Raw genomic sequence first — 14601 nt, forward strand, 5'->3', positions numbered from 1 at the left:
TAGTATTACTCAGCATTTATTTGTGTAATAAGCCCTTAAGAAATAGAAAACAGTAAAATGACAATTTAGTTCAATTCTGTTTAAATTTCTACAGCACTATTAGTAATTTTAAAAGTTATTTGTGATAAACACTATTCTGTTCAATTTTTATGTATTTTTGGTTATTTCTCTCCATTTTTAAAAATTTTTATTCATTATTTTGTGGTTACTACTCGATATTTTTTTTTTTTTTTTATAGATAATTTTTAAATCTCTTTCCTTAAATTTGGATTAGTTATATATTCTGTCTTGTGGAATTCTCCATTATTTCCAAATGTTCTTATTAAATTAACCTATGACTTTTAGAATGTTAGCTATGAGAGAATTATATTATAAGCCAGATCAAAGCTGTAGGAACGGGTTTAACTACTTCCTTTTTGCTGTCCCGATTACAATTACTAATTGCAAATCACCTGCTGGCGCGAAACATGTCAGAACAAACTAATAAACTTTTCCTTCAAAAGAAAATGTCCCCAAGGTATTGCTTTTGTTTTCTGCCAGACAGAGCCCCTGGGCCAGATTGTTCTTTCCGAGAAACACACTCCTCGTATTTAATGACACTTGCATCGGTTTTCCGGCCACCGTTTTGTTACTGGCAATTTTCGATTTTCTTATCTAGTTGAAATAATTAAATAAGAATCGAGAATGAAATCTTATAATGGAAACTATAGGACCATGACCGTAGCCACTCTCTGTTTTTGGACCGAACCACTTATTCACTCTTCATTAGCTCTGTACATAGTTTATTTATTTGCTTAATTTTATTTTCTTTATATTAAGAATAAAATATCCGGTTAAAGGTATCAGGCCTTTAATATTAATTTTAATATAAATATTTTAAATAATATAATAAAGCAAAGCTTACAACATAAAAACTTAACTTTTTTATTTAATTTTCATTGGCTTTATTTGTTTTATCTTTATTTAATTCTATTATATTTGCATTCCAATTAATTGATTTCGTACGTTATTTACAAACAGAAGAAAATCAATATTATTTTCGAAAGTGTTCTATAAATTGAAATGAACCGAATCGGAAGGACTTAATTTCTGTATTGAACTCAAAACAAATTCCTTACTGTTCATTTTTCAGCAGTTTAAAATTTAAATGCTAATGAATAACAGTTAAGTATTATTTAAAATTTTTTCATTTTGCTCTCTGAGGGTTTTCGTGGCCTGCCGTCCTTCTTTTGTATTTTCTAAAATATAAATACATATTGTGCGATTATTTTCATATTTTAACGTACTTTGAATTAATTAAAATTGATATTTTTATTATAACCGCATTATTGTATCTTATTACAAATTTCTATACTACATGTGAAAAAAAAAAACGATAAGATTGCTATTGTATATTCGAATATCAATGGCGGAATTTAAGCGGTGTATTGTCGAATACGGGACAGCTTTCATCTGAATGGTGTAAGGCTACCTCCTACGTTGCTATGTGAATCTTGAGTAGATTTATAACTTAACCCAACCAATAGGAGTTTACTGGTACGTTTTTATGATAGTTCTATATAGTTGACAGGAGTTTAAAAAATCTATTAAAATATTTGATATATTTATTCTGCTCTCTCATCTTGTATTACTTACAGATTTCAATGTTAAACTAGTGATATTACGATTTAGTATGTCCCATCTATAAGGGGATGTACAAAAACAAGTGTACAATGTTAAAAAATTAACTGTTACTTTGGCAGCATCATTTACAACTAAATTTAGTGAATGAGATGCACAAGGTACAAAAAAGCTTCAGAATTTATTTTCCTTAAATTTACGATTTATCCATCCGTTGTCATAAAAATTTGTTTCCACTTTTTTCCCAAGACTACAAATATTCAAGTACAAAGTAACCAGTTTCAACTTATTTCTACTTAAGTAGTTAAATAATTAAGAGATTAGGTAATTAGAGACATAAATAAAGCCCTGCTGAAAGAGCCGTAACAAGAGCTTAACTGAACCAATCTCTAGCCGAGTACAGTGGGGACTGATATATGCTTAAATCATAAAACCTAAACTTTTGAAATTGCTTAGTTGCATGGAATCTACAAGAATTTCGATAATTTAAATACAGAAATGATAATTCTGACTAATTGGATGAGTCAGCTTTCAGAATTATAGTTTCCTGGCAAAATATTAGTTCTGTTTCTACATACGTAAATTTATTATTTTTGGATTTATGTCGATGATCTTCGAATTTTTCAGATGTTTGATTTTTTTATTATTATGAAAAAGAATACATAAATAAAACAGAATTGACCGTAAAAATAAAACGTCTTTAAATAAAAATATAGTATAAGCTGATTAATGAAAGCAAAACAATTTTCTATAAAATTCGATAAATAATTGTATTCTGTATCAGCTTTAATATTACATATTTTATCATATACATAAGAGATATATCTAATATATGAAGATGAAAGTATGTTTATTTGTTTGTCCATTTTGTCATGGTCAAAATGGACGAAAATTTTCAACGACCATCCTGTCATCCGGGCGAAGTTGGTAAAGGTCAACGATTACTTTTGGTCGAATTAACTGCTATTCCCACCGCCCACAATAGACCTTCCTTTCTATCTGACAGCGGAATGGTGGCATTCGAGTAGGAAAATTACTTAATATAGAGTTACCAGCGAACACAAAATATATTTTTAAGGATTTTCGCGGCATTTTAAATATTCGGTCCCTTTTTTCGCGAAAGTTGATCGGTTGGCCGATTATCATTTGACATTCGGCTGTGAATGGTACGTTAGGGTTAACATTAGAAAACATTTGGATGTCAAAATATCTTCTCATGCAGGCGGAAGTCGACGACTGTTTTCTGTTGAAAAACAACAATTCTTGTTTACCTCACCAATGAAATTGCTCCATTACTTAGTCAGCACAAAACATGTACGGGGGGAGCATTTCCGGAATGCCGAGCGTGAATCTTTGATCTCTTTGCCTCGAAATCTGATTGTTCATCTGTTTTTGTTTTTGTTAAATGAATTAAATAAAATAGATTTTCCTTTCTTCAAAGTTTTGTAATTTTTATTTGTTTTTTCACATTTTCTTTTTTCTTATTATAGTATTACACTTCGTATATATATATATATATATATATATATGACTTATTTACACATTTAATTACTTTGCTATATGAAAGAACTTTACATTAAAAAAAAAATAAGTTTATTATAAATAAAACAAATATTTTTAAAAAATTCCGTTAGAAATACGAACTAATTACATCAACAATACAGAAAATAAGAAAAATAAAAGCACTAATAATTGACTTATTAAGGTAAAAATATTCTATTTCTGCTAATAACATAAACATTTATTCTGAAACAAAAATAATTTCAAGTGTAATCGCTACACAATCTTTTTGTAGTTAACTTAAAATTATTTTTAAAAAATACATGGTAATTAAAAAATATATTATTGAATCAATTTCCTTCCACTACTAGTTGACACTGCCTAAAACAAGTCACTATACGTTGACTTATTATTGGGCTATCACTAGTCGGCATTTAACTATCAACATCAATTATTGTAGAAAGTTGGTATTTAATCCTATCTCCAGTTACAAACATTTTTGGCATTGGAAGTATGTTATAATTTATAAATAAGTAATCCAAAGAAAAGCATCTGAGGTGTAAAAAATACTGCGCCAATTAAAAAATTATGACAATTCGGTTTCAGTCAAATTTTTTGTTTGATAAAGATAAAGATAAGCTTGGCACTTTATGCGAATTAAAACTTTTAAAAGCGGTATTTACCAGATTTTTATTATTGTTTCCTACATTTCGCTTCAAACTTGAACTTTTGTTATTCTGGATATCATTTTGAATAAAATTTATTCGTGTCAATGAAATTTTATCCTTACGAGCGTAAAATTAAGCCATAAAAATAAAGTAACTCTAAGGGAAACACCTGTGAACTTTCACTTATCGATATAGAAATTTCGCCAACACCTCAATGATAACGAGAAAGGCTTAAGTTTAAAATTTGAGCTTTCTCTAGGTGCGTCCGCAGTACCGGATGAAGAAAAAGAAGAAAATACATTTTGTTTTTGTGCGAATTTGCATTTTTTGATTGCTTAGATATCGGCAACACTTTTATAGAAAAATTAACACCCGAAAATCGGCAACTCTGATTCTTGTATATATACTCAGTCAGTGACTTTTTCACTCGGCGGCAGTTACTCTCGATAATTCTAATATCAGATTAATTTTATTTAAAAACAGTCTTTTTACGGACACAGCAATTCATTTCCATAACTTCAAGATTGCCTTTTAGTATCTTCCGAATAATACACACATATTTGTAGAATTTTTTTCTCCAGATAATATCAGTCATTAGTGCATTGTCAAGCTTTGGTGTCTTAACCTTAATTGTAAATAATAAAAATATGTAGTTTCTATTAGAATTTAAATAGGTTTTCATTAGAAAATCATAAATTAATTGGTTATTTATTTTTTTAATTAATAACTTATATAAGTACACTGAATTACCGTATTTTACGGACTGTAAGACGCACCTTAATTTTTAAGCAATTTTTTTAAAAAAATACCTATAAGACGCTACGGACTATAAGACGCACCTGAATTTTGGAGGCAATTTTTCGAAGAAAAAAGTGCGTCTTATAGTCCGTAAAATACGGTAATATTTACTATACTTAGCTAGAATTTTCATGCCTTTAATGAAGCATCAATATAGGTTTATTTATTTTATATGTTAATTAGTAATAAATAAACATAGAAAATTTAAATTTGAAGTAATTGACAAAATTTGAAATCAATGTGACTGTTTTCTTTACAAATATTTATAATAAAATGCTTAAACATATAAAATAAATTCGAATTTAAATAATTTTATTTTCTGGATAATTTTTAACTGATGGATTTGAAACATTTAAATCGATTAAAGTAATTATTCGTATCGAAATTTGACTTATAATTGGTTTAACATAAATGCATTAAACGAGTAGTGGCGATTGAAATGGTTTGGAGATCAGAAGATAAGATAAAAGGGCTTTTCTTAGCTGTTAAGAAACACAGATGAATTAATATAAGCTGTTATGTTACATTAAGAATAGAGCAATACACTATTTAGGCCTATAAGTTCATAAAAATAATATTTTACAGCTTATATATACAGCTTTTACTTCATTATCTAATTCTGTTGAAATTCTAAGCCAATTGATTTCTGATGATAATTTTGAAATTTATTATTGAAGCTAGGAAAGTTCCTATTAAAAATCAACCATTTTCGATTATTGTTGAGTCAATGTTGTGTTTTTTCTTATTGGATTTATTTAATATAATTAATAATAATTAGATTTTGTACACATTTTTTAATTGGAATTATTTAAACTTCATTGAATATTTAATGTATTTAAATAAATTATTTAATACATTTATTTGTACTATATTTATTAAATTTTATTTTTCAAATGTTGCTGCTTTTCTAAGAAATGAACAGTGAGTGACCTTTGAAATAAGCTCTTTTCCTCAAGGTTTACGTTAATTATTTTAATCCTTATTAGTAAGATAATTTAGCCCACATGGAGCTGTAATGGGTCTTATTGTTCGTTTAAACAACTTGAAGGAAATTGAAATTAAGTATCAATGTAAATTATTTAATTACATATTTGAATCTGTATAAAACAAATGAAAAATAAAGACTGTTTCAACGAAAGAAAAGATCTATATAAAATTAAATGAAATTCCTACTCAAGAACTTCATGGAATATTTAACGTCCACCACACAACTAAAAAGGGATTCCCTAATAAGCTTAGTGGGTCAACTGTTCTGTTATCCAGTTACTTCTTAGCTTCGATATTCTTATTTCATCACTTTATTATCATTATTGAATTCGTAAGATAAAAATTAAGGCAGTGTGTATTTTTTATATTTTAAATATACTGTATTTCAAACGCTTTTATAATTGAATTAATTCTACAAAAACTTAAATTGATAAACTTCAGTTAAAATTATCAGTTGAGAATGTCTTCATACGATAAATCTATATACTGTATAAACCAAGGGTTCCCAATCTTTTTCGTGACTCGATTCCCTTTAAGAAAAATGTTTTCCATCGTTTCCCTTGTGTACATATTCATTATTTTTATTACATTTTTTATACTTCAAAAGTTTTAAAAACGATAGTGAAAATATTTTCAACATTTTAAAAATGATTTATATTTTATTTTTTAATATTAAAATATTATACTGTACAGTGTACACGCTTGTACATTATGTATATATTTATTTTATTGACCAATTTTCAAACTTTAATCTACTCCTAAGTGGTCGATACAGAACCTGTTACTGTATTTTCCTTTTCCTGCCGTGCCCAAATGCCTTTTCAATAAGTCCATTACGGGTTTGGCTCACAAATGGGGTCCAGGTGGTAAGAGACTGAACCGAAATATCCAGACGGACACTCCCCGAAAACTTCCTGGAATTTTTCAACTCAGATTCGGTTTCCGCTCTCCAGAGTGGCTACAGTTTTTAAATTGCGATTTTTCGCTTGAAAATTTAGCTAGGTTTAATCTATTTTCTGTTTTTTATCACAAACATATTACAGTTTTCGATTGTTTAATTTTTTGTATAATACAAATTTAATATAATACTTAAATTTCAAATTTTCGAAAAAATAAAAAAATAATAATAATAATTAATTTACACAGATTCGCTGAATTTTCTACATCAGTTAGGGACTGTCTATAAATTATGTCCGCACTTTTCTTAAAATTTTTATTTCCCTCCCCACTTGTTCCAGAATGTCCAAGTCTCCATAACCCTTCCCCTCTTCAGACGTCCAACAAAACTGACGTCGAAGCAGGTCACGTGACACTTTTTAATATTTTTAATAAAACTTCTGTTTTGTAAATGTCTATCTTTTATATCTCTAAAAAAATTAAGAAAGAAAGCGCTGCTATACACCTTCTATAGTACTACCAAGTTTTTTATTAATCTAAATTTAAATAATGTTAAAAAAATAATTCTAAAAAATTATAAAAATTTTTTAAAATAAACGAGTTAAAAATCACTGTTCTTTATCCGATTTCGAATGAATTAAGCCGAAGATGGACACCTATTTAAAAAATTACCAAATACTTCTTACTTTATTAACCATATTATCCATATTATCCATTGGATTGTATGGTTAATAAAGTAAGAAGTATTTGGTAATTTTTTAAATAGGTGTCCATCTTCGGCTTAATTCATTCGAAATCGGATAAAGAACAGTGATTTTTAACTCGTTTATTTTAAAAAATTTTTATAATTTTTTAGAATTATTTTTTTAACATTATAATAATAACCGATTCCATTGTTTTTAATATTTATTTAAATTTAAATAATTTTTTAGCTATATATAAAAATGCATTAGATATTATCGGAAATTACTCAATAATGCTTAAGTTTTAAAAAATTATTGATAAAATTAAAATAATTCACTAGAAATTTTCTTCTTAAAAAAAAGAGAAAAAAATGAGTAACTAAGAAAAAAGTAAAAGAACATTAAAAATATATTAAACTAAATTTAGTGCTTTCAGTAATTTATAAAATATCGATAATTGTAACGAAAGAATTTTTTCTTACTAAACAATTGTTTTACTTTTAATAAAGTTATCATACAATGGTAAATTGTTTTTATTTTTTAAAGATTTGAAATAAATCATTTTTGCTATCTGCAAAATCATTTAAATGATGTTTTATATACTTTAAGTAGTCAATATTTAATCGAAAAGTAAATTCATATCTAGAAATTATTATTAATATTAATATTATTATTATTATTAGCAATTCAAAAGTAATTATTAAAGTTATGATTTTATAAAACAGTGCAGTGATTCCCAATTAGCTAAAAGTTGTATACCCCTTTTTAAAGCCATGGACACTATTCGTTTTGAAAGTTTTGTATCTAATTGAGACGTAAGAAGTGATATTCAGAACAAGGAAGTTTAATTATTTATTGTGATATCGTCACAACGCTGGGCTGAAATTTTTAATATTTTTCTTAATTTAAAAATTCACGTGATTTCCGGTCTAGAGAGGAAGTTCGTGTGTAGTTAATCAGAGTCTATAAGCCTCTCATACTTGACATGGATTTTAGGGGTATCTTACGCCTGTACATCATACTTCTCCTGAGAACAATCGAGTCATGCCGGTCATCTAACTCCGTTCTCGAGAAAATTTTGAATTGAAATCACGTGGCTTTCGATTCGATTCAGACCGGAAATTTCTCTACAGTTAATTTTGGCTTCTAGCCTTTAAGCTTTCCATATCTGGGAACCTATTCTGAGTAGTATCGTTAAGCTAACGAATACGATAAAAACCAGTTTCTATCGGAACCACGTGATTCGCGTTTAATCAATCGTGAAAATGCTATTCCGAGCCGTACGTTTCGTTTTCGGTGCCGATAGCCACTTGCGATAACTAAGCTTTTGTTATCGGTCACTCTGGAGCTGCCGTTAGGAACGTAACGAAAGTGAAAACAACATGGCGTCTTTTGGTGTAAGAATGATTTTACTTCACGAGCAATTGGAGAGAGAGTTAATAAACTATGTTGTTGTATTGCTTAAAAATAATTACCTTAACTGTTTAAGAATATTGTATGAATAATGTAATTGCTTTCTTGTTAAAATTTAAAGTAAGTAGCTATAGCGTGAACATTATTTCTGAAATAGGTTTGATTCGCATACGTATAAATTAAAATGATAGCTTTGAATATAAATATATAAATATACGACTATCAGTTACTTTTCGCCATCTTTCTGGATGTTTTTGTGAGCCGACTCCATCGGAATTCAGACGGTCGGCTATTTCTTGCCACAATTTCTGGCGATCTTTTACGGTGAAGGAAGCATCTAACTTCTCTGACATTAATTTCGGGTTGTCTTCCATAAAATTAACGAGCATCTCGGACTGGCGACTCGTAGTTCGCTGGCTTCGTTGTCCTTTCTTCGACATTTTCAAACAAAACTATTTCACTAGCGCTGATACACGACAATGCTAAAACCACGTGCTTCGCTTAGAAAATGGCGGGTTGCAGTCACGTGACAAAAATACAATGTTAACTAAACTGTGATTGGTTAAAGCGTAATAGCTATCGATAGCATGGAACCCAGACGCATCTCGACCGACTACCCGTAGCGAAACCCACTTAACGTGGAGCACAGAATAGCGATTTGTCTAAGGTTCGTTAACTGCCTTTCGCTAAGGGGACTTATCGAATATCCCGTGTATCGCTCTCGTTGAGTTATCGGAAGAGCTCAGAATAGGTCTCCTGATCTCGATTTTCATCTAGCTAACTCCGTTCTCGAGATTAACGAAGAACAACAGGCAGACAATAGGAATATACAGGTCTACAATTTGAAAATCGCAGCACAAAAATATAATATATCTGTTATATTAATCTGTTCGGTCAGTTGTTCAATCTAAATATCATGGAAGAAATCATGCTTCTTTTTGTTTTAGACAATTCGCTCCACATCTGGTTCAGTATTTAGGCCTACTGCTTTTAATCCTAAATTAGGCTCAACATTGACACGATTTCTGTGCTCGTTCTTCAGATAAAAGAATTATCGATAAAATGGAACTAGATGTTCCAAAGTTTTCTCATCTAGTTTCTTATAATCACAAAATACTTTCACACAGAATTGGTCAAGTGTACTGTATGTTTTTTAAAAAAAATATTTTCAATGAGTCATCACAGGCGCCTACCGGTGGTCGAAAAGATAAAACCATTGGATACTGATTTTTGGTCGTGGATTCGTGCCTGACCAACGTGCTGGTTACGTGGAGTTTTGCGGATTTTCTTCACGTTTGTAACACCTAAATAAAGTCAGTTCCCCATAGAAAGTCCTCCCGGGAAGCATCCCCCTTTAGCAGATCGTCCACGTGTCACGTCGCAGTTTATAAACAAACAAACTTGAATCATTAGAAGTACGTCAACAAGCTCGTCGTGTTTCTCCTCAGAATGAGTTATTAATTGTATCGCACCCTATCCAAAATAAATTTTTATCCACCAGTTTTCAGGATTTGATTTGACCAGAGAAGTAATCTCTGAAGTTAGTTACTAAATCAGTTGTCAATGATGGCTTATTTAACTTCGCCAATGGATTTCAGAAATGGCTTCAATGTTGGGATTACTGAAACTGCAATCTTCAGTCGTCGGCTTGCCCATGGAATTAATTTTATATTCACTGTCTCAATTTTATCTCCAACATAAAAATTCTCATTACTACCTTGAAAATTTTTATTGAGAGTGTTAAAGTATTCAAAAATATCTGCTAAGTAAGTTATCATTCGCAACCAAGCAAAATTTATCATATGAAAATGTAGAATCATTCAAAAAAGTTGTGAGTCAGGTAACACAAAGAATCGTTGCAATATTTTTCCCCTTACATCTAGCGCACTTCAATTAAATCCATGCTGAAGATAACGGATTTTAGATTTTTCTGTATTTGAAATATAAAAGAAGTACCTATATTGATATCAATCAATCAATCGTAACCTTTATTTATATTAGGCTTTTGCCTGTTACAAAAAGGTGGGATAATGTGGTACATAACATCACATAATCTCATAAGCAATACAATTACGGTCTATACAATCTCATACTTAATTAATAATATTAACATGAATTACAGAATTAATATATTAAATTGATTAACGATAAAAAATTTTTGAGCATAGTTATGTAGATTATATATAGTAGTCTTTTTAGCTTTATGAAAAAAAGAATACATAAAGTCTTCACTATTTTTTAAAAACAAAGTCTCAATATTATATCTTTTCCGCAACTCTTGAGTACTATTACAGGAACAGGTACAAAACAAATGAAGTTTAGACATTGCAACCTTACAACTTATACAAAAAAGTTTAGAGAGTTGATAGGTAGTTTTATTAATCAGAATAATTTCTCTATTTAATCTTAATTGAATGAAAAACTTTTTAACATTGAAGGATAAATCAGAACCAGTATAGTTATTGATGTCTGGATAATTCAAAATAATACTATAACAAATAGAGTTCTTATGAGTTTTAACATCATGTATATCTTGAGCCAAGGCTATTTCAAAGGCATTCTTAATCAGTTGTGTATTATAAATTTCATTTGAGTCTGTATTATATATCAACGGAGTTATTAAGAACCCAAACATATTAAATACAGTAGACACTTGATAAACTCAATTTGGTTTAGACTTATCATTAAGCAACTTATTATATATTAAATCCAACAGTAAAAAAAGTAACGATCCATCGTCTCTCAATCGACTCAAAAATTTAACATATCTTCTCATGAAAAAAGGGCCCAATCTGAATCTCTTTAATTCAAGACGCAACACCGCTCCAGAAATATTAAAGTCCAACGAAAAAACTTTTCGTATAAACTTATTTTGAATAATTTCCAGTTTATTAAAGTACAAGGGACTCCAAATAAGTGCAGCGTATCCACATGAATTTAAAACAATGGAAGAGAATAATCTAAATTGACCTTTTATATTACGAATTTTTAATTTAACAAATAGTTTAACTAAACTGTTGATCAATGTAGAAGCTTTAGTTTTTACTCTCTTAAATTGTTTTCCGAAGGACATGGTATATGTGAACGTGACACCCAGAAATTTCATCTCTGGGACGATTAAAAGCCTTTCATGACAAAGAAAAAAAGACATATATTTTTTTTTGGTAAATTAGTACCATTTCAAAAGATCATTACACAAGGTTTACTTGGGTTAATTTTTAACTCAGAGTCTTCACAGTGTTTTTCCAACGTTTTAATTTTTCGTCGAAGTGCAGCTGCAGTCGGCGCTAATACAACAATATCATCTGCATATGATATGGAATGAACTATCTGATCTGAAAAACAAAAACCGTCATTGCCATTTGTAAAACATGTATTTAGATCGTGTAAATAAAAATTAAATAGATAGGGAGACCATGGGTCTCCTTGTAGCAATCCTCGGTTTATTTTAATACTTGGCAATATAGTGTTATTTTGTTTTATATTTATATCATAATGACCAAACAACAAACCAACTGCATTAATCAGTTTAACATCTGCTTGACATTGAAACATTTTATTTTGTAGCTTAAATATTGAAACAGAATCATATGCCTTTTCTAAATCACCTATATTGATATTAGAACAAATATCGCACTCAGAATCAACACTAACAGACGAACTTTGAGAATTTCTTCCAGTTTCTAACTATGCTTTCTAACAAGTAATAAGTAACGCAAAACAACTGTAAATGTACAACACATCAGGATAAAAAACGTTTACTAAGGACATTTTATTAAGATTTTATTAAGTCAGAGGCTTTCGTACTGTAATTCCAAATGACTATTGAATTTATTGTGAACAATAAGCTTAAATATTCACCATTAGAGGTCGGAAGAATTCGAAGCGGTTCCAGAAGTTTACTGTAATAAGTTGCATTTCGTACTTTCTCTGACAAATGACTGATGTAATGATACTCTTCCAACGTTGTACACTACCACCAAATAGTATTATGAGTGCACTTTGAAAAGTTGGGATTTTTATGCAAATGATGCCGTGGATCCCCTAAATTGGTTCTCTGGACCCTCAGGGTTCTGCAGACCACCAAGTGGAAAGACTGACTTAGACAATAGACTGCTTTCTGTAAAAGTGCATTAATTAATTAAATTAATATATACAATAAATTTTATTGTATATATTAATTTGTGTATAAATATATGCATTTATAAGGAGTAGGCAGCGTTTTCAAATGGCGAGCCAAATAAAATGTGAAGGTTCATGTACGGGACAAAATTTAATAGGTTTTTACTATTTACATCCGGAGTGGTCAACAAGTCGATCGCGATCGCAGTTTACTGAAAAAGACTGCGGGAATAGTCGAAAAAGACATACACAAAAATAAAATAAAATAAAATACAAATATCAGCAATACATAAAGAATCGGTGTAGGTTATAATAAAAAGTTACAATAAACCTAAGAATACGATTATATATTGTTTTGGAGTTGTTTACTATATTATTATTTATTTATTTATTATATATACAGTACTTTGAAAACGGCAACTACATAGATTCGGGACCGGAGTTGACCCGCGGGCCATAGATTTCGTCACCGGTGCTTATATATTATTTATTATTGTGGACTATCCTTATGATCATTTTAGAACTTTTAATTTTTTATAACAATAATCGGCTGATAACATTAAACAGTGGATAAAAATTTTCATTATTGAACTCAATTTATTACAAATAATTGCAGTATGAATGTGTACAATTTATATTTATCACAGACTGTACACTAACAGTAGTACAACAATATACATTTATATATGCTGTATTTATTATAAACAACTGTTTTTAACTAAACAGCTCACGCAATTAAACTAGAGAAATCGCAACAGGAATGTTCATCACTTGATCTAAAGTACTGTACATGTATTTTCTAAGAATTCTTGTAATGTGCTTACAACTTAGTAGGCTATGTAAAAGATAAAAGCTATGCTTTGTTTAAAAGTAAGTTTAGACATAAAGTCCATTAAGTACGAATTTCCTAAGGATTCTTGTCGTTTGTCTCCAAGCTTAATTATCACAATTCATAATAATATCCAAAGTTTCATTGTAATAGACGGATTATATTTAACTAGTTATAAAAGCCTATTGAGTGTTTTGGGGATTCCACTATAGTTTAACATCGCATAAAAAAATTCGCAGTTGATAATTCTAGCTACATTTTATTATTTTGTTTTTCTAGAATTAAAAATATATTTAAAACATGTGCATAGTTAATTTAATTGATGTTGTATGTTAGATTAATAATAAAGTAAACAGCTATGAACATCGAGAAGTTAGTGATAACAGAACAATCGATGCACTCAGTTTACTTAATGAATACCCTTTCTCCGTAATTGTTCTCGAGTTTTCTTTTATAAATTATTAACATATGCATTTACTATAATTCCGTCGTTCTTTGAACCATCATATTGTTTAAAAGAAGTATGCTCCATTAGATCTACAGTATATAAGTGGACTAAATTGACCTTGAGATAAATTACAGAGAATTTGGAAAATAAAAGATTCAAAGGTCATTATTTAGGAAAACGCCACAGTAACATTTAAAAATAAAAAATAAGTAAAAATTTATAAATAAATTAATTATTATGCCTTTGTGTCCTTTCTAACGTAATTTAAAATTTATTTTGTATACTAGTACTTTTTATATATCAACAGGACTTATTATACTGGAAAATATGGATGCAGATATTTAGTCTTACAGATCAAAAATAATGTTTTTTATTTAGTTCACCTGAACTAAATAAGGTGAACTAAATAAAAAACATTATTTTTGATCTGTAAGACTAAATATCTGCATCCATATTTTCCAGTATAATAAGTCCTGTTGATATATAAAAAGTACTAGTATACAAAATAATTTTTTTTAAAATCTATAAAGTTTATTTAAAGTATTAATTAATAAATTTAAATACAAAATGTATTAATTTATTAAAATTTATTATATTTAATGTATAAATTAATTACATCAGATGATGTTTAAATAA

General features: G+C 29.0%; 1 protein-coding gene across 1 annotated transcript in view; it reads right to left on the reverse strand.

Moving 5' to 3' along the window:
* Positions 1-9006, reverse strand: part of LOC136973394 (repetitive organellar protein-like) — a 31503-nt gene extending 22497 nt beyond the window's left edge. Inside the window, exons 1-2 of the mRNA XM_067268116.1 lie at positions 8797-9006; positions 8629-8633 (exon numbers count right to left, since the gene is read on the reverse strand). Of these exons, the coding sequence (XP_067124217.1) occupies positions 8629-8633; positions 8797-9006 (215 nt within the window). The remainder of the gene's footprint in view (positions 1-8628; positions 8634-8796) is intronic.
* Between the last annotated feature and the right edge of the window lie 5595 nt (positions 9007-14601).

Source organism: Centruroides vittatus, unplaced genomic scaffold (assembly GCF_030686945.1).
Source record: "Centruroides vittatus isolate TY-2023 unplaced genomic scaffold, ASM3068694v2 contig_3168, whole genome shotgun sequence".
NCBI classification, from domain to species: domain Eukaryota; kingdom Metazoa; phylum Arthropoda; class Arachnida; order Scorpiones; family Buthidae; genus Centruroides; species Centruroides vittatus.